This window comes from Xiphias gladius, chromosome 2 (genome assembly GCF_016859285.1).
Source record: "Xiphias gladius isolate SHS-SW01 ecotype Sanya breed wild chromosome 2, ASM1685928v1, whole genome shotgun sequence".
Classification (NCBI taxonomy): Eukaryota; Metazoa; Chordata; class Actinopteri; order Istiophoriformes; family Xiphiidae; genus Xiphias; species Xiphias gladius.
Window position 1 is genome coordinate 5,140,478 of NC_053401.1, and position 20,098 is coordinate 5,160,575.

General features: G+C 42.7%; 2 protein-coding genes across 3 annotated transcripts in view; one reads left to right on the forward strand and one right to left on the reverse strand.

The window, feature by feature from the left end:
* Positions 1-11,606, forward strand: part of ppfibp1a (PPFIA binding protein 1a) — a 30,335-nt gene extending 18,729 nt beyond the window's left edge. For both annotated transcript variants that reach the window (XM_040140181.1, XM_040140190.1), the window contains 17 exons: positions 830-891; positions 997-1,063; positions 1,775-1,893; positions 2,133-2,206; positions 3,982-4,009; positions 4,395-4,548; positions 5,567-5,702; positions 5,788-5,910; positions 6,223-6,373; positions 6,822-6,933; positions 7,033-7,121; positions 7,345-7,467; positions 7,562-7,687; positions 8,386-8,574; positions 9,417-9,575; positions 9,738-9,803; positions 9,968-11,606. In XM_040140181.1, the coding sequence (XP_039996115.1) occupies positions 830-891; positions 997-1,063; positions 1,775-1,893; positions 2,133-2,206; positions 3,982-4,009; positions 4,395-4,548; positions 5,567-5,702; positions 5,788-5,910; positions 6,223-6,373; positions 6,822-6,933; positions 7,033-7,121; positions 7,345-7,467; positions 7,562-7,687; positions 8,386-8,574; positions 9,417-9,575; positions 9,738-9,803; positions 9,968-10,060 (1,871 nt within the window). In that variant the 3' untranslated portion in view covers positions 10,061-11,606. The remainder of the gene's footprint in view (positions 1-829; positions 892-996; positions 1,064-1,774; positions 1,894-2,132; positions 2,207-3,981; positions 4,010-4,394; positions 4,549-5,566; positions 5,703-5,787; positions 5,911-6,222; positions 6,374-6,821; positions 6,934-7,032; positions 7,122-7,344; positions 7,468-7,561; positions 7,688-8,385; positions 8,575-9,416; positions 9,576-9,737; positions 9,804-9,967) is intronic.
* Positions 11,607-11,707: 101 nt separating this feature from the next.
* LOC120797012 (NADH-cytochrome b5 reductase 3) lies at positions 11,708-19,352 on the reverse strand. The gene is made up of 10 exons (XM_040140217.1): positions 19,224-19,352; positions 18,224-18,345; positions 17,799-17,924; positions 17,508-17,580; positions 16,252-16,358; positions 16,030-16,159; positions 15,837-15,920; positions 14,839-14,924; positions 14,563-14,662; positions 11,708-12,554 (listed from the first exon to the last, which is right to left on the reverse strand). The coding sequence occupies exons 2-10, from the start codon at positions 18,242-18,244 to the stop codon at positions 12,382-12,384; spliced, it is 900 nt and encodes a 299-aa protein (XP_039996151.1). The 5' UTR covers positions 18,245-18,345; positions 19,224-19,352; the 3' UTR covers positions 11,708-12,381.
* Between the last annotated feature and the right edge of the window lie 746 nt (positions 19,353-20,098).

The following is a 20,098-nucleotide window of genomic DNA, read 5'->3' on the forward strand; positions in this document are numbered from 1 at the left end:
GTTGCCTTACACATCCATCAGACACAGAGCAACACTAAAATTGCCACCTGTGGCATCTAAGTCCAATATACACTCTCCTTTTTAGCTTTTGTTTAGTCTCCATGGACTCCTGAGGGACATACCTGCCTTTTTAGCAGCTCAATGCTCCGTTATGTTCACCAGCTCACTGTACAGTGGGGCCTCAGAGCTCTTTGATGCCCGCTGACTAGAACACTGAGACTGAATGAAAGAAGTAAAGTAGTGGTCAGTAAAATACAAACTAAGCTAAAAGAGGCCGAGTCGCTTCGTAAAGCTAAGGGGAACTGCACGGTCAGGTGGTATTTCTCTGTGAGTTTCTCTCTTTGTGGACCCCTGTCACATACACATAGTCATTTCATCCATTGCTGTCATAAAAATGTTACTGCAGCTTTTAAAGGTAGTTAAAATCAGAACATAGGTTTTGAAAAAGGATTAAGATTTTATAAGAAGATAAATACTGGACTCTGATTTGATTAACTGCAATCAAACCACAAACCTGCTCATACGGTGTACCACAATACCATGACAAGCTGGTTTGGATTAGATTACCGAGTGGTTGCCATATCTTTAATTGTGTAGCGCTTCTAAGTAGAATACACAGAAAGTCCTCGTTTTTGATCATTTGTGGTGATGATTGAATCAATAGGTCATTGCAGCAACAAGCCGAAATAAGAGCCCCGCTGACCGGCACACCGAACCCCAGTGGCTTCATTATTTCTGGTTTCTGCTGGCTGCTTTCAGATCCGCGGGGAGTTGAAGCTAAACTAACCCAACCTTGCACAAGTACAAAGAATGTCTTTTTCCTCCGCAGATACAGAAATGCTGAAGATGAAGAGGGTGCTGGAGACAGTGACGTCAGCCAACGATGAAAAGGTACGGTGTGACGTGATGTTGTGGACACAAGCAGCAGCGGCTGAGAGGCCGCTTTGATTCGCTCGAGCCAGTCTTCGCTGTAACGCCATGCATGTTCATTCACAGGAGAGAAGGATAAAAGAGCTGGAGGAGTCGCTTACAAAGTGCAAGAAAGTGCAGGAGCTGGTCAAAGGTCAGACTGCGTTCCAAGAACATATTTTAATCATACTCTCAATTCATTTAGTTATGTGCATTGCTGTCACCATATCAATACTGAATTGAATGAAAAGTTTTTGGATTTGAAATAGGCTCTCACTTTATGTTAAGATAAAATGGGCATCATTTATAATAAACTTTTTAAGCAAAAAACTCCAAACATTCTGTGATTCCAGCTTCTCCAGTGTGAGGATTTGCAGCTTTTATCTGTTTTATATCTTTGTATTAAAACAATTTAGTGTTTTTAACTGTCGGTTGGAGAAAACTAGACATTTGAAAATGACACCCTGGGCTCTGGGAAACTGTGACAGCCATTTTTCAGAGTTTTGTGGCATTTTATAGACTTTCACTGAAATTCACAGATGAAGTGAAAAAGTAATTTGCAGATTATCAGTAATGAGAATAATTGTTTACTGCCGCCCCAGATGAAATGGTTGAGTTATTTGTGTACCTGTTGACCTCCAAATAACTACTAATATCAAGAAAATAAACCATAAGAGAGAGCGTTTTGTTACTCAGAGGACCCTGTTTTCATGTACTGTACATTACCTACACACCTGCTCGTCCCTATGGAACATTCTTTGAATATATTCTCATAATGAAGGTTTATGACGAGCCCAACAAAGGATAAACTGAGCTCGGTGGGTTTTCATTCCAGTACATCCCTGTCCTAACTGTCCACTCTCAGAGAAACTAAAGGAAGATGACTATGATGATATCCCAGATGATCCCTCGGTTCCCATAGCCATGGAGGTGGATCAGGTCACCCTGGTGTTGGAGGGGGAGGCAGGAAGGAGCCTTGGCGAGGTAAATACAACTTCTGTCAAAACAATTCGCACACAGGATGAACCCCAGACTGTGGACTTCCTTTTAGAAAAAAACCCAATTTCGGCCTCCCACTCTGAAATTGTTTCTCTTTGGAAACAATTTCAGATTCTGTTCGGGTTATTATTTTTTGGACTGGGGTAAATGTTCTGCCATTGGCAAAAAAAATAAATAAATGTCCAATTAATCCTGTTTTCCTCTGTTGCTGTCTGTTGTCTCAGTCTATTCCATGTATAGCAGTGCTCTCTGAAATGAATGAACTGGACAGAGAACGACAGCTACAGGCAGCAGAAAGGTAAACTAACTTTTTTTTTTTAGGTTTTAGGTTTTAAACCTAATCAGGGTTTTAAACCTAATTAGGTTTAAAACGTAATTATTGTTCCTACGTGTTACTAAAACCCCCGTGGTTCTGTTTTATTTAGTCTCGTGGGTGGAATCACATCATCACACTTTGCATGTTTACAAAGTCCGAGCCGTCCAATCAATGAGGGATTATACCTTTTTAGACCTTTTTGATTTTAATCTTTTTTTTTTCAAGGGGCTTAAGAGGTAAAATTATACATTACTCCACAAGAAAAGTTGTGAATCACTGCACTCAATCATTGTCAAAAAGATGTTTCTTGCTCTGTTTTGAGGTGTTTCTTTCAGTGAGCTCACTAAATCATCCAGCTGTCCCTCATCCATGACATTATTAGCCATCTGCTATGAAAGTCTCATGGGTGGAATGAAATACACTGAATTATCTACACAAAGTATGAATTCCAGCTGATGTTTTGGTCACAGACCTTCCGAAAGCTTTGTCAGATATTTCTAAAAATACACAGTGTGCTTTGATAGGTTTGTCATTAAAGCTTCAGCTGTTAATTCTATATAAGAAGAATGTGTGTGGTTGATACAGTTTGCTTTCAATGATCAAATCAACAAAAACAGTTACTCTAGTCACTGAATTTTTTTTTTTTTCTCCATTACTTTTCATCTCATACATACTACATTATTCTGGCTGATTAGACCTCTGCTGTTTCTAACAGCCCCAACAGTCTGTACACTGAAGTCGCAGAAGCACTCGCACCCCGTTAGATCCTGATTTAATAAAGTATTATCGGACCAAACTATTCAGCTCGTACTCAGACTCCAGTAACTGCTGTTTCAGTGACGTTCTTCTATATGGCAGGGTAGACTCATAAAATGCACACATTAGGTGATCTGTGATCGTTATGGTTTAACCTCCATATTACGCATTTTATTTCACATGTAAATTTAGAGGGGCTGCAGTTCTCATGTAAGGCAGCCACCGTATCCGTCCGCTGTGTATATAAGCCCAGACTTTACTGCCTGACCTGTCCCTCTCAAACTAAAGAAATGGTCTGAATACACAGGCAGAGGAAAGAGACAAAGAAATAGTTTTCATCAGATATCATTTTAAGAGTCCTTGTTAGTAAATGTTTATGTTGCCTCGTGATACTTACAAATTTAAATAAGTAATAATAAAAAATAATGTAGACTACAACTATCAGAGATTGCGGTCGGGGAGAAAACTGTCTGTAATATGAGCCGAATGTATCCAGCTTTTCTGACTGATAAAAGCACCACTTACCACACATTCATTAACACGAACCTTCACGGTGCGAAATCTAAATATCTCCGACTAAACAAAATATTAAAAGTTTCTGTGCCATATTTTTGATCCGACATCTCAACCACTCAAATCTTAGATCAGCTGAGAGACAGGCGTTTCCCTCCTCGTGAGGCTATCGTCGCCTGTGTTTACATGAGGGGGGGGTCAAATCGGACAGGAAAATCTGAACTGGCACGCACTGTGTGGTGATCGCAGGCGATCGATTCAGCCCCACGCCCACACCGTCCTTACAAGTGGTCTAATCAAGCAGCTTAAGTGAAAACACCGGTGGGTGCTCTGTGCACAGTTCTCACACCAGCAATGTGACTTTTAATCCCGTGGATTGTCAGAAACCCCGCAGCGCTTCCGGTGGGCTGGATGTGGAGGATGTTTCGAGACTCTTAAACCACTTGTTTCTTGACCGAATACTCACACACTCCTCCTTGTTCTTTCAGCTCGGCCATAACCAGCGGCACTGACCAGGTAAGACCCCGTCTTCTCTGATGTGGACACGATGAGTCTCCAGTGGACAAGTAGACTGACTTGAGCGTAGAGCATAAAATCAAATTAGCTCCAGTGGCTTAAACACTCAGAGTGATCATTAATTTTCCTTTTGACCTTTGGATGTGGAGACTGTGAATGATCCAAGTCACTGTCCTGTTTTTGAGAGAGTCGCTGCCAGAGTAGTCACAGGACCAATCACGGGAGGCATGGTATGAGCCTGTCCTGCACATGGTCCTGCTCTGACACCTAGTGGTTAAATGGTGCAACTAAACTTTTTTTCTCTTCCACTGCTTGAATTTAAAAGTGAAATGGTGTATCTCTGGCCATGTCCTAACTTTTCTACTCTCCTGTATTTTTCTCACAGGCCAATAATAAAGCGGGACCTCGTTCCTCCCCCCCTGCTAAAGCAAACACCACAAGTAATGAGAGTTTCGGTAGCAAGAAGGCCCGCTCTTCTTTTGGCCGTGGATTCTTCAAGCTGCGTGGAGGCAAGCAGGCAGCCAGCGCCCCCAACCTGGGTGAGCATTGCCCTTTAATATACCAAATCGTAGACAGACACTGCTCCAAACTGGTATTTTTGTCCTCTGTTGGTCGTCATTGTCCTGGAATTTGTCATGTTGTCAAGTTGTTGTTGTTGTTGTTGTTGTTGTTGTTGTTTTGGTTTTTTTTCATTATTTTTAATTTGTGTTGTGTTTCATTGCTGATTCTGATGCTTCCTCTATGCCTTCGTAACTTGTGAAGATCGCACCCGGAGTGCCAGTGCACCTGTGTTAGGTACAGTAGAGCAGAGCGGCCCCGCTGGCCTGCGGTATGGCTGCTTTGGATGATACAGCTGGATGTGCATGAAGACAGTACTGACATTATGACCATTTAACTTACATGAACTCAGTGTCTCACAGTCCTGTGATAGATATAACAATGTTTTTTCCTAAATAAGTGGTTCCCAGCCTTTTTCGCTCGTGGCTCCTCATCACGTTTTGCATGTTTACAAAGTCTGAGCCGTCCAATCAATGAGGGATTTTACCTTTTAGACCTTTTTGATTTTAATCTTTTTTTTCAAAGGGCTTAAGAGGTAAAATGATACATTATTCCACAAGAAAAGTTGTGAATCACTGCTCTAAATCATTGTCAAAAAGATGTTTCTTGCTCTGTTTTGAGGTGTTTCTGTCAATGAGCTCACTAAATCATCCAGCTGTCCCTCATCCATGACCTTATTAGCCATCTGCAATGAAGCCGTTTTGATGGTACTTTGCAGTTGTGAAGCATTTCTCATTTGTTTTAAATGAGAAAAATCTGTCAGTGATGTGTTGTACTTTGCATGGATGGTCTCAGTTTATTTTATTGTCATATTTTACTAACCTTGGGTTGTAGCGGTGCTTCTGTAGTAGACGGGGCTGTAGTGTTGCTCGGAGCTGGCAGGAGATTTCTGGTAGCGGGTTTGAGTAAAATCTGATCTGTTCAGAGTGGTGGTGGGATGTCCGGGCTTGTTGCAGTATATGTTCAGTTATTTTAATGTTTATATAATGATTTCCACAGCTGAGACAGAACGTAGAGGCACAGATCACCTGGACTTGGCCGGTGTTCCTCCACGGAAATCCCACGATGGAGCGCCTCTGCCGTCCTCGCCAGAGACCAAGAAGAAGTCCAAAGGCTTTAAGAGATTCTTTGGCAGGTAACACTCGGATTTGTCAGCTGTGTTTACAGTCATGTAAGAGGATTATCCGTGGTCATTTCTACTGTGATGTTTACTCCTGCAGGCTTAAGAGGAGTCACTCTACCTCCTTCAACCTCGACGACGCAGCTGACATGGAGTTCAGGAGGGGTGGAGTCAGAGCCACAGCTGGCCCTCGACTTGGGTGGTCACGTGAATCCAAACAAAAGTAGGTGTCAAATAATAATCGTAAATGTTAGGTGTGTTTTGGGGGGAAAGAAAAATGGATCTACTAGCTAGTGAGTCACCTAGTGTACAAAATTATTTACAAACCTAAAATATAAACAAGTACGGTGATGTACACAACACATACAGTCCATGTAACCTAAGAGAACTGTGGAGACGGCAATATATTGTCTGCTGTACGTCGCAGGAACAGTTGTCTTTTTAGATTTCGTCTTCAAAATGACCTCAGTGTTTTTGTCAAAGTTGTACTTGTTCATCAACTCCTGACGGTGGTCCGTCTCTGTCCCCCGTTCAGTGCTGTCGATGCTCCTTTCTCACGGTGGAGCAGAGATGAAGTTTGTGCTTGGCTGCATGAGCAAGGCCTCGGGTTATACGCTGCCCAGGGCCAGAGCTGGATCAAATCAGGGCAAACACTACTGCAGGCATCACAGCATGATCTGGAGAAGGTAGGGGGGCCATCACTGGGTATTTCTAGGGTGTTCTGTCACAGCAACACATAAAGATTACATTGGTTTTTTTGTTTGTTTTTTTTGGCCAAAATATCTGCAAGTAATGTCCAGAAACTCAGTATTTGAAATATTATAATGCAAATGTTAAACTGAAAACCAAGTACAAAGTAGTTATAACACACATCCAAATTGTAGCTTTAACCTTTCAACTGTTGTTTTTTTTACTTTTCAAGCCTAAGTATAAACTTCCAAAAATTCACTTTGAACCTTTTCAAGCATTTGTGTCACTTTGATGAACTGCGAATGTGATGTCACTTCATAACGGGACAAGGGTAAAAGGAAGAAGAGGGATGCAGCGTTTGTCTCAGACGTTTTAGCTGCACTGCCACTGCTTCGCGTCTCTTCTGCGAATAATGGTGGTGTGTTCCTCTGTGCACCCGATCAGGATTTGGGCATGAGGCAGCCTCTCCACAGGAAGAAGCTGCAGCTGGCCTTGCAGGCTCTCGGGTCGGAGGAGGACGACCTGAAGGTCGAACTGGATCACAACTGGGTGACCAGTGAGTGCGACGTCTTCTAACATCCTAACCAAAGCACCTGCGCTGTCACCCACCACTTTTGATTTTAGATTAAACCTGCTGGTGTCTCTCTTATTTCAGGGTGGCTGGATGACATTGGCCTCCCGCAGTACAAAAGCCACTTTGACGAGGCTCGTGTTGATGGACGCATGCTGCACTACATGACAGTGGTGAGCCGCCACGACTCTTTAAACCTTGTCACGTTGAACTGGAGCCTGTGTGGGAGCTTGTAGAGCTCCTCTGACATCAAAGTGACACACTTCTTTTTTGGCAGAGAGTCTGATCCTTCTTTTATATTCTGACTGAACTGTCCCTCAGAATTAATCATTCAGCAGGTGACGTGGCTTTGTGGATAACTCTCTGTTGTTGCTTGATCCTGTGGCTGCTTCCCAGGAGGACCTGCTGTCTCTGAAGGTGGGCAGTGTTCTGCATCACCTCAGCATCAAGAGAGCCATTCAGGTCCTCCGCCTCAATTCCTACGACCCCAACTGTCTCAGGCGACGACCCTCTGACGAGGTATCGCACAAGAAGCCGCAACCTGCATCTTTTCCCTTTTTGTTTAAATTTTTGTTTTTTAAATCTGGATTTTTACTCTCTCAACTGTGTCCAGAACAACATCACACCAGCAGAGATCTCCCAGTGGACCAACCACAGAGTGATGGAGTGGCTCCGATCCGTGGACTTGGCCGAGTACGCCCCAAACCTGAGAGGCAGCGGGGTTCACGGAGGACTGATGGTGAGTGGGCAGGACTTCTCTCTACCACCGTCGCTGGTGTTTACACACAATCCAGGAACCGGAGACAGGAATTTCATACTTGATATTAAGCTGTTTTATGAGAAAATAATAGTTAAACAACTAGAAAGCTGAATTATATGAACAAAGAGTAGATATATTTTCAGGAAGCAGAAAAAAGATTGTGACAATTTAAGATACAGATATCAATAAAGTAATAGGTACATTATAAAACTACATAAAGATTCACTTTGTATTAGGGAATATGTTAGTATATATTAGGGTATAATTTTTATTCAATGTAGTTATGTTTATATTTCCCCGAGCTTTTAGGAGAAGTCTTTGTTTTTCATGTTTTTATAATCTGCAAATAAATGTACTATCCAACAGTCTTTGCCTTGAAGGTTGGAAGATTTGACTCTATAAGAAATGGTAGCTTATTCCAGTCCATGGCAGGAGTTTACAGAAAGGAATCCGTACTTGTGTTTATGACTATGCGCTTCAACCTCCTACGTAAAGATAACTGTAAAAACACAAACATTTCTTGAGAATTTAAATGAATGCTGTAGTTTATTCTGCATTAAAGGAGAGGATTGTTCCCTGGTTTGTCTCTACATCAGACCTTTTTTCACCACCTCTGTTCTGTTTCCTTTCCTGACCTCTCCCCATGACGTTTTCTCAAATATCCACGTGCTCTGAAGGTGCTGGAGCCGCGCTTCAACGTGGAAGCGCTCGCCCTTCTGCTCAACATTCCTCCCAACAAAACCCTGCTGAGGCGCCACCTGGCCACGCATTTCCACCTCCTCATCGGCTCGGAGGCGCAGCGGCTCAAGCAGGACTGTCTGGAAAACCCAGACTACTCCGTCCTCACCGCCACCGCCAAGGTCAAGGTAACTGCCCCGTCCACTGCCACGCAAACAAAGCCCTCTCTGTCACCGTGGCGACACCGGCTTGAGTTTCACCTAGGGCAGAAAAGAAAACGGGCCGACGGGCTCTTTTGTCCTCCTGCAGCTTTTGGCCAGGAGATTTTCCTCATGAGCTCACTGTGGGATTGCAGGACACTAGACCTCAATAGTGAGTGTAATGATGGGGAATGGACACACATCAGATCGATTTTGGCGTTTTTATTGATGGATACTGGCCATAACGGGAACTGCCCAACAAAGAAACACAAAGTCTTATTTGTTTTAGTGTCTTTTTAACAGGCCGAAAAACGCTGATGCAAATTTTAAAGAATACTTTATTGGGAGTGCAACTATTCTTTCATTACAGATAAATCTGTTTAACCCCCCCCCCCCTTTTTTTTTTTTTCTTCCATGAATAAATTAATTAATTGGTCTACCGTATATCTGAAATAGTGAAAAATCTCTTTAAAAAAAGTTTTTAATCCTTCATTTAACCAGGCAAGTCCCACTGTGGTTGGAAACGTCTTTTGACCTGGCCCATAAGTCCGCCGCAAAGACAAAATGGCTGAAACTATGCACCTTGGGCCAAAGCCCAAGGTGACATCTCCAAACTGACAACAATCCAACTAATACAGGAGGCAAAGAAATGGGTCATGTTGGGCATTTTGCTCAAAAAATTGCTTAAATGATTAATCAACTATCGAAATAGTTTAACTTTCAATCCATTAATGCCAAGTACCGAGTATCCATAAGCTTGTTTAACAGCAAGCACTTTCAAAAACTCACGCTGACCTCCTGCTAACTCTGCCCGTTCCTCTCTCTTCCAGCCTAGACGCCTGTCATTTGGGGGATTTGGCACGCTGAGAAAGAAGCGTCAGGATGACGGGGACGAGTACGTCTGCCCCATGAACGTGGAAATGCCCAAAAGCAGCAGCTTCCAGAGGGGGGTCCAGATCTACGAGAATAACCTCGACCACCTGGAACAGGTACAGAGATGGCTACGTTTAGCCTCTTGACACCCGCTGGATTTCTTCAGAAAGTGTCATGAATAGTTGACCTTGGCTTGTGATTAAAGCATTTTAAATATTCTTTTCGCTTTGTATTTGAGCTTTCTTCGATGTCTGACCCTCCGTTTATATTTTTGGCAGATGGAAGACTCGGAGGGGACCGTCCGACAGATTGGAGCATTTTCTGAGGGAATCAACAACCTGACGGTGAGAAAATTGACCTGCTCTACTATGATCATGAAGCAAAAATAAAACCATGTATTTGACTGACCAACTATGAACTACGTGTACAAACCTGGGTCATTTGGAAAGCTGAGTTCATTTTTTTTTTGCGTTTCCTCCGCGCTCCTCTGGTCGCGTTTGTGTTTCAGAGCATGCTGAAGGACGATGAGTTTTTCCAGGAGATCTCAGTCTGCCACCCGGAGGTCGACGCAGCAGAAACGCGCGACGATTCCAACATGTGATCGAGATGCCGAGCTAAGCTTTGTGAAGAAAGAACAAACTGTGCCAACAACCTCTATAGTAGAACATGTGAGACCTCTTTTTTACAGTATTTTCATCATTCAAAAGTACAGCCATAGCCTCCATGACCGTATATATTTATTGAAGCTGTCAACTATAATGCATGAACTGAAAGTGCAAGCTTTTATTGCACTGATGTGATTCTTTCCCGCATGTTTTTTATTAAAGAATGTGTTGTTTTCAGTAATCAGTGAGGTAAGCATACGTTAAGTGTTCATTTCTCTCCCCTTATTTTAAAGGACTCGTCCTCAGCTGTTATTCCTCTTTTGAGTGTGGCACCTCAAGTTTACATGTCCACAGTTTTAGTCAGATTAATTTTTATTTGTGGTACGTAAAGTTGCTTTTATGTCTTTTTTTTTTTTTAAAGATACGTCAACCATTGTCTCATTTAATGCTAGTGCTATGCAGCTGCAAAGATAGCTTTTGGTTTTATTTGTTCAGGTGTCTGAGCCTTGTCCTCACTCCAATATTAGGGCTGAGAGCGGAATTGTGTGTGTGGTGCTCACAGCTTTTAAGCTTGCAGCAGGGCATCTTTCGAGAAAGCCTCCGGTTACACTCCATACAGCTCGCAGGCGTCGCTGTGAACTGTTTTCATTGGAACTACTTTTCCTGTCGGAGAAATAGTCGTCCTTGTTACTGGACAGATGTTGCTGTTTCATTTCTTTTAAACTGTCTTTTTTTTTTCAACCAAGCACCACACACACGTGATTCTATTCACTTACATCTCAGAAGCAGGAAGATATCTCAAAACCAAAACTGTTTGTAGCCAGATACCTCTAATAGAAATGTTTTTTTGGGGGGGTTTGTTTGTTTTACATTTTCAGAAAGGATTATTTGCTTTCTCGCAAGGAATTGGGTCAAACCAAAACCACTCATGTCTGTGCCTTTTTTTTTTTTTTAAGTATGAACAGCCCGGAGGTGATTTAGACTGGAAACAGGGGGACACATCTGGCCCGGCTCTATGCAAAAGTTCAAACGCACCTACCGGCACCTCTAAAGCTCACTAATGTGGTATTTTTCTTGTTTAATCTGAACGCTGTTCACCACAAAAATAGTTACAGCACGCAAATACTCCTAAAACTCATTTACGCTTTTGTTTTTGTACAGATTGAACAAACTAGATAAAAACATGTTAGTGCTGGTAGCTGTAGTTTGAACTTTTGGACTGAACCAGGCCAGCTGTGCCCCCCCCCTTGTTCCAGTCTTTAAGCTAAACTGAGTTTACCATCTCCTGTAGCTTCATATTTAATGGACAATCTTCTGATCTGACTCTCAGCAAGAGAGCGACGATGCACGTTTCCCAAAATGTTGAACTGTAACTTTACTTTCATTCATGCTATTTCTTAAAACACGGAAACCAAAGCGATTGTGTCTGCAAGGAATTATCCACGTTTTCCATTTTGTGGCACACCAAATTCTGGTTTTATTCTACACTGTTTTTAAATTTTTGGTAATAAAAATGAGAATGCATTTTTCTTTGTCTTTACTCTTAGCACCATCTTGCTCAAATGGTCAAGGGAGATGCTCCAACAGTTGTTAGACTAGTGTAGGGCCAACATAATAAAAAAAAAAAAACAAAGAATCAACAATTCAGTAGCAGTTGACTTTTATGTTGCATATCCAAAGACATCGTATCGACCACATCACGCTCAACAAATCACTGTGAACATGTTTTAGCAAAATATTGACATCGTTGACGAGACGATATTGACACAGCGTGACAACCGATTAAAAAAAACGGCAGATATTTCTAATACATTCGACAGCCATAATGGAATAACTGAGTCCGTATAAATGAAGCAGGTGGTCACAATTCTGTTACTGTGCATTAATAAAAAAAAAAAATCTTTGCACGTGTTAAGGCACTCAGAGAGAAAAAAAAAAGCCAGTAAACCTCAACTCTTCTGATATTGAAGCAGGACAGTGGGTTTGTTTGCAACAGATCTGGAATCACGTCCAAATTTTTCCAAGTCAATAACATGAAAATGTCTATTTATCCTTTACCCATCTGAAGGATCCTACTCCACAAACTCATCTTCAGTCCTCCACGAGCTCAAATATTCCCCACAATCTTCCCTTCCGTGACACTTACTACTCACATGAATTGGTCTCTGCTGTGATTCTGTTGCATGATGACTATCATGGCATAATCATAGTGTACATACATAGTGCAATACCCACTGCAGCTGTATGAGTGCTTTAATGCTTTTGGGGTAGAGATAACAATAATAAAGCGCCCTTAATTGCCAAACCTCGATTCCGTCTAGAAGGTGAACCTGCAGCTTTCGGCGTGGCCGACTTTGTCCAGGTTGGGGTTGCAGGCGAACTGGATCATCGGCGGCGGTCCACACATGAGGATGAGGGTGTCGTCGCCGGGAGGAGGCAGCTGATCCCTGATCATGTCTTCACTGATGAAGCCCTGGCTGTACTCCCAGTCTGAAAGACGGAAACGACCCCGGGGTTTAAAGAGCAACTCGATACGAGAAGGTTTACGTTTATTAGGATCCCTCTCGGCTTTTTATTAGTGATGGCGAAATGAGACTCACAATCCAGTTATATCACCAATACATTCATTACTCACTAGTGACACCTACTGCCAAGGACGTTGACACACATGTGGTGGAGAGTAACTAAGTAAACTAAGTAAACTACTTCTGCATAATTTGGGGCTTTAACTTTTGATATGTTAAGCAAATATTGCTGATAATATTTAAGTAAAAATAATAAGTAGCATTTCAAATGAAGGACTTACTTGTAATAAAGTATTTTCAAATATTTAGGTATTTCTACTTTTAAATACAGGATCTGAAGACTTCCTCCACCTCTGCCATTGCCGTACAGCTGCGACTAATGATTATTTTCGCCACTGATTTAATCTGCAGGTGACTTGTTTTTGGCTTTAAAAATGTCAGAAAAATCGTGAAAAATGACCATCGCAATTTCACAAGGCCAAAGGTTATGTCCTCACAACAGCCCCGAACCCAAAATATTAAATTACAATTTAGTTGCTAGCACAGGAGAATATGGCATTTTTGCTTTACTTCAAAAAAAAAGGCCTAAATGAAAAATCAACTATGAAAATAGTTGATTAATATTTCGACAAATTGAAACACTGTGCCACTGCTTTGAAGTGACAAAAACCCCTTTGACGATTTCTGTATAAACCGTCGTCTCTTGGCAAGGTCTGCTGTTGTGCTCTGTTTGCTTTCAAATATATATTTATACTGTCTCTCCTTTAATCATTTTATAAACGGGTTAATAATTCACCTATTTATGCCTGAGACTGCCGAGCAAAAATCACAGGAAAGAAAAGCAGAAAGACTGAAATAAACAATCGTGGAATCCATTTGTGTGGTTTGAGCATCCAGACGCCTCGGGGCTCCAGTATCAAGCAAAAAAATATCACTGGCTACTTTCTCCGTGGCGACAGGATTAGGTAGGAATTGGTTAATCGTGTGTCACGTTTTAGGCCAAACACTGGTTCCAGTTTCTCAAACGTCAAACAACCTTGCTAGTTTTTTTAGTCTTCCATGATATTCAACTGGTTATTTTTGGATTTCGGACTTTTTGACAAAAACAAGCGGGTTGAAGACATCGCTTTAGATCCTTGGAACTGACGGACATTTTATCCTATTTTCAAGACATTTACAGACCAAATGATTAACGAAAATAATCAGCTTGATTAATCATCAATGAAAATAATCATTAGTTGCAGCCTGAGATATCATTTATACTGTAAACTACTTCCTGGTGACAAATACCATAAATTCTCTAATAGTGACTGGGGCCTGTATTTTGCCCCTATTTGGCCTGACAGAGAGAACTAGAGGGGGAACCAGGCCTTTATTTCTCATTGTCTTCTGCTCCCTCGTTACTACGAACTCAAAACTTCCTCCGTGTTTACCTGTCATATTGATAAATTTTAGTGTAATGTCACTATTTCCATCATGCCAGGCGTTCACTTCCAACTTTTTCCTCCGAACAACGTGAAGCTACCATGACTCCCTCTTTTCACATTAAAAGTCTTGCAGCCTGTCCTTCATAGGTAGGCTTTTAATTTGTGGGGAAAAAAACCAAAAAAAAACCCATCAGGAAGTATTGGGTTATGTTGACACTGCCTTAACACAATACACAGAGCAGACTGGAATTTATTATGAAAACATCTTTTCTCCGAAAAACCCAAACTCATGGCAGCAGAGTGGTGAGTGTAACTCTGAAGTTAGCGCTGTGGAAAATCTACATAGCACCACATTTAACGTGAGCTGTCACAGTAGGTAATTCCACCCCCTCTATTAGCAGCTGGCTTTTCTATGAGAACTTACAGTATCTGCGCTGCATGAGACCACTAGACACCTAATACGTCAGTGAGAGAAAACGGAGCGTTGGCAGCGCTAATATACAATCTGCTCTCAGATTTCAGGACGACTGTTGTTAGAGAACTTACTGTCAGGTGCCTTGTCGACGGTGAACCACAGCTTGAACCGGTCCGGGTTGTTGACCTGAATCTCCTCCAACTCCGGCCGCAGCAGGATGTCTTTCTCAGTCTGAGCGCGCGGAGACAAAGAGGCGTATGGTTTTTAAACTAGCGTTATGAACCAGCCTAACTTCCCTCATGGTTCCACCTCCGTCTGATACAAACCGCTCCTTTCCCAGTTACATTAGCAAAGCAAACAACTCCTCACATCTCAAACACGAGTTGACCCCGGCTAGCGGCGCTCACCTGGTTGGCAAACAGCAGGTGACACACTGTCTTGTCCTGTGGATCCTTCATCACTGCTGTGATGAGCTGCAGCATGGGAGTGATCCCTGTGAGAAAACAGGAGGAAGAAAAGAAAAAGAAAGGATGAGACTCTAGAGACTGTTGTGTTTGAAAAATCCCAGGAGATCTGCAGTCCTCAGAAATATTCAAACCAAGCGCTTCTGGCACCAACCATCACGCCACGGTCAAATCAAAGTCACTGAGATCACACCTTTTTTCCACATTCGGGTGACTGATGTGAAACTCAACTGAAGCTCCTGACCTGTGTATACATCATCATATGAACTGCGCTGCTGCCGCACGATTGGCTGATGGGATAATGAATAAGCAGGTGCACGTGTTCCTAATAAAGCTTGGTGCTCTTCCTCCATCAACATCCAGCATTTTAAAGTTCCCTCACTTTTCTGCCCTCCTTTTTTTTTTTTTTTTTTTAAATCTGGTAACGAATGGTTCAGCAACATCACAGGTTGGCACTCTACCAAGCGTAGACTGAATTATCTTGGGGTTGTAGACTGTTGGTCTGACACAGTAAGACGTTTGAAGGCGTCGCCTTGGGGATGTGGGCAATTCTAACAGGCCTTTTTCACAATTTCCTGACTTTATATAGACGAAACGATCAATCGACACGATTGGTGGATTAACTGACAATGAAAGAATTGTTGCGGCCCTCACGTAAACTGCAACCCGATGATGAAGTTTTGACATTTGCAGACCAAACCAATATTCCCCCAGAGAAAATAACTGCCGGATTGATTGTTAGTGGAAGTAGAATTAAAGGCGCCATTTCACGCAAACATCAGTGGCTGTAACAAGTGTAGCTATTGTCCGAGCTGTTGTCCACTGACCAAACTGATCATGAGATGAGATGTGTTAGTTACCACCTCCGCTAAACAATTTCCTGGGGGAAAAAAAAAAAAAATGCCTTTGCAGTGTAAATTAAGCCGGAAGTTTTAATTTACCTGTCCCTCCAGCAATCATGCCCACATGTTTGGCCGTCTTGCTCACAGCTGGGGACTTTTTATCTGGCTGAATGGCAAAAACCCCTGTGGACGGAAAGTCACGGCATCAAACATTTGAGGCTCTATTTGTGTCGTCAGAAAACACTGCGTACGGTTCATCTGTCATATTTGGGCATCGTGCCATGGTGCTCACCTTTGCCCTTGTAAACAAGAAGGCCGCTGGGTCCCCTAAAGTCAATGGTGTCGTTGATCTTGAGGCTCTCCAAGTACTGACTCAACTTACCGCCCTCGGGGAACTTAGGATGAACACCTTTAAAGTAAACCTGTGAACGAGGGGACAACAGGAGAAGCCACTTCAGAAATGCCAATTCACAGCTTTATGTCCAAAGAGGAGCAGCTCTCCTTAAGGCTATACCTTCACCACCAAGTCCACAAAGCCTTTGTCGTCATCACTGGACACCGGTGTGTACGGACGGACGACCAGTTTACCGTCGACTTTTGCAGACAAATAGATGTGTTGCCCTGGTGAGAGAAGACACAGACCAGCCACTGAGTACGTTTGGTGTCAGCAGCGTCATACCAGATATTACTACTGGATTACTACTAACAGCTCGACGTATTGTAACGCTACTTCAAATTCATGCTGAAACCAATACGATGCATGAAAATATTTGCTGAAATAATAAGTCAATCGACAGAAAATGAACCCACTACTATTTTGATAATCAGAAACAGGTTGTATCTTCTCTCTTCTGGCTTCCTTTTGTTGCGTATGATATCAAAATGGAATATTCTTGGGTTTCGACGGTCAGATAAAACAAGCAATCTGAAGACCAACGAGGGCTCTGAGAAATTCTGACAAGTTTGACGTCTCAAAAGACTAAAAGACAAATTGAGAAAACAATTTGGCAGATTATTGGATAATGAAAATAATTCTTAGTTGCAGCCCTAATATTATATCTTCTTAATTAATCTGTTCATAGTTTCCAACATCTTCCACATTCATAAAATGAAATCCTCAGTTAAGTTGAAAACTAACAAACAATGTACATCTTTACCTTTGTTTGCATTTTTTTTCCTTCTTTTCCTCTCCTAGTAGATATTGATTTTAGGGTTGCACCAAACCCATTATTTTCATTATTGATTAATCTGCTTATTATTTTCTCACTTAATTGTTTAGTCTAGAAAAAGTCAACCAAACAGGCAAAAAAACCCCCAAAGATGTTCAGTTTACAATCATTAGGACAAAGGAAAGTAGCAGATCCTTCAATAGGAGAAGCTGGAACTGGCAAATGTTTGGCATTTTTTGCTTGAAAATTGACTTAAACAATTAACTGATTACCAAAATAGTTGGATTAATTTTCTTTCGACTGACTAATTGACTAATCAATTAATTGTTGCAGCTCTAATTAATTTATTTGCAGAGGGAGCCCTCTGCCTTATCTGTATATAAACCTTATATTTATCCGTGTAATGCTACTATTTAATTCCCTGGCGCTATATTTTGTGTTTTTTGCTCTTGTACATAGGCGTGACTGTATTCTGAGTGGAATCCTGAAAGTGCCCCCCTTGTACCGCTCGCACTGGTGACTGCAGTTCGTGCTGGTTTTTCCACATGCTGAGCGGCGATTGAGTGAGTGAGTGAGTGAGTGAGTGAGTGCAGGTACTAACCGATCGGGAGACCGAGGATGTGTTCGGGGGAAGGCAGGGCAAAGCGAAACCTCCTCGTGTCGTGGCTGACGATCTGAATGGGCAACAGACACAGCGGAGAGTTTCTCAGAAAAGAGTGCTGCATCGAAGGAGCGTGCCAGACCCCAAGCAGCAAGAGCGGTGCTTGAACGCGTCTGCTGCGTTTGTAAACAGGCGATTTTGTGCAGCAGTTTTTTTTTTTTCTTCGTTTTTTCCCCCCCCACTCTTACTGTAAAACCCCAGGCTTTATAAGGCGATATGCGGACTGGTTACCTGTTTGTCTAGCAGCCGCAGAGCATACTTAATGTTGGGGTCCTCTAAGGTGATGGCAGGTCTCCTCTTCGAGAAGAAAAGCCTGAAGATGAGGTTGATGATGCTGTCAAAGCCGCCCCGGATCAGCTGTGACAAAGGTCAAAAGCGGGAGAATGACTCAGACCACCGCGCTAGCGTTAGCCACCAACCGTGTGAGACCTCTGCAGGGCGTTGTCTGACCAACGCCAAGTCTTTTTTTTTTTTTTTCATTAATCCATAACAGGAGAAATGAGTCACGGTAATTCCTGTGGGCAGGCTGGACCAAGCCTCCGACAGAACTTGGTCAGGAAAACTAAACGTTAGCTAAATGGTGGTGGTCTGAGCTCACGCGGAGGAATCTGCCAAAGCCAAATAAGTCTGGCTACTTTTCATGAAAGCATACTTACCCCAATGATGTAGGACAGCATTTTCGGTCCGTGTAGACAACTGCAAGGTTGTTCGTCAGTTGCAGAGAGCCGCACCAGACGAGTTTAGCCGTGGCGAAGTGCGAGCTGTCATGTAAGTCGAGCTGGTTTGGAGCAAATATCCACATCCGGTCCCCGGTTTTGAAAATAAAAGCATAGATTTGGAAACCAATGCGTCAATTTTTTATTTTTTTTTAAAACACCCAGCAACACGGTTATAAAATGAATACACTTAATGAATAATATGTTGCTGTTTTATACATTCATTACTGCTTTTTTTTTAACACGGTCTTGATTTATTTAACCAAATACACGTACGTACTTCTGGTTTGATGACAGTTAGTTTTTGCTAACTTCACGAGGTAGAAGCCCAAACGTCACTTCCTTTCTGGATTCTCAGAATAAAAGCTCCCCATAAATAAAATACAGGAAAGAAAAAAAAGAAAAAATACACTTCTAAAAAATAAAAGTCTGCAAGCAACCGCTGGCATAGAGAAAAGTGCAGCATTATCCCACAGTGTGGCTTTGGTCGTTTTTTTACTCGAAATGGAGCCGAAAAACGATCCTGCTGCTTCAATTATTTCAACTGATACCACAGAAACAACAGCAACGTCCTTCAGTCTACTCTGGAAATCACTAAAAGTCATACCAGGCAAGCACTTAGGCCAAAATACAGTTTATATTTATACATGGAATGATTAGTTCCTCCACAGCCCGTTTTTATTTCTCATACTTCATCTTGTATCGAACAGACAAAGCTAACACTCATCTGTTCTCTGCGTTTTTGCTTTTCCCCGTGTGGTGTCAATAAAGTTTATCTGGGCACCAACCGCATGTACGACGCGAGTATGTTTCAAGTAACTTCTCAGTCTCCAAAAAAATAAAAAATTAAAAAATTAAAAAAAAAATCCCCCCCATTTGATGCGCTTGATTCACAGAAAACGATTCGGTATTTGGAAATATTTTCCGTGCGGGAACAAACCTGGACTTGAATCAGGTGACACCATCGAGGGCCACAGAATTCACAGAACAGCTTGAAATCGGCGTTTCCTGTCCTGGTTCACCATCGGACACTTCCCAGGCTACAGACCCCCCCCCGCCCCGTCACCGACACGCCCTTCCGGATACGTCTTGCTCTTCTTTTGCCTCAGCCTATCCAGCCCCACTCTCCCACTGGCAGGGGCGGCGGGCATGCAACCGTGGGCGCTGAAAACAAGGGGCTTAAACCCGCGTCGGTTTATTCGACCTCCACAGACTTTGTCAGGCTAAATTTTTAGGGGGGGGGGGTTGTATAAAATTCAGAAAATTTATATCAAGGATATTCCCGTTTGATTGATTGGGGCAGCGTAAAAAAAAAACGTGGAGTACGTCAAACTATGTGTTACAAGCTGATATGTAAGAAAACAGGTGTTAAGGGGTTTTTTTTGTTTGTTTTTTTCTTTCTTTCCTTCAGTTCGTGGCTAAGCTCCTGTACATAAACCCCTGGCATCCGGCGGACTCGACTGCCGAGCTTCAACGGCCGGGCGAGGCACGTCCTGGCGGCGGCAGCGGCCCAGAGTCTGCGAGCCGGCGTCCCCTCGGGCGCCCTCGGGCGTCCTCGGCTGCCCTCGGAGTCACTCTCGAGCCGAGCGCCGCGTCGATGCGACATCGTGCGCTCGGCTCGCCGGAGGACGAGCTCTCGTCCCCGCGCTCCGGCTCCGGCGGACGTCGGTGGGATGTTCGCTAATAGAAATTGATCTGTGCTCCGGGCAAAATGGAAAAACATACTCAGTTTTGGGTTCTGTTTTTGTGTGTGTGTGTGTGTGTTTTTTTTTTGTGCCCATGCACCGCGCCATACTCCTTTACGTCCTGTAGGTG

Coding starts and splice junctions, on each gene's coding strand:
- LOC120797012 (XM_040140217.1), bottom strand. CDS start 18,244: ATGCTGTCCTACATCATTGGG. Junction 17,925..18,223: donor TGCTGTCCTACATCATTGGG/GTAAGTATGCTT, acceptor CCTTTGTCACAG/CTGATCCGGGGCGGCTTTGA. Junction 14,663..14,838: donor ACCTGCTGTTTGCCAACCAG/GTGAGCGCCGCT, acceptor CCGCGCGCTCAG/ACTGAGAAAGACATCCTGCT.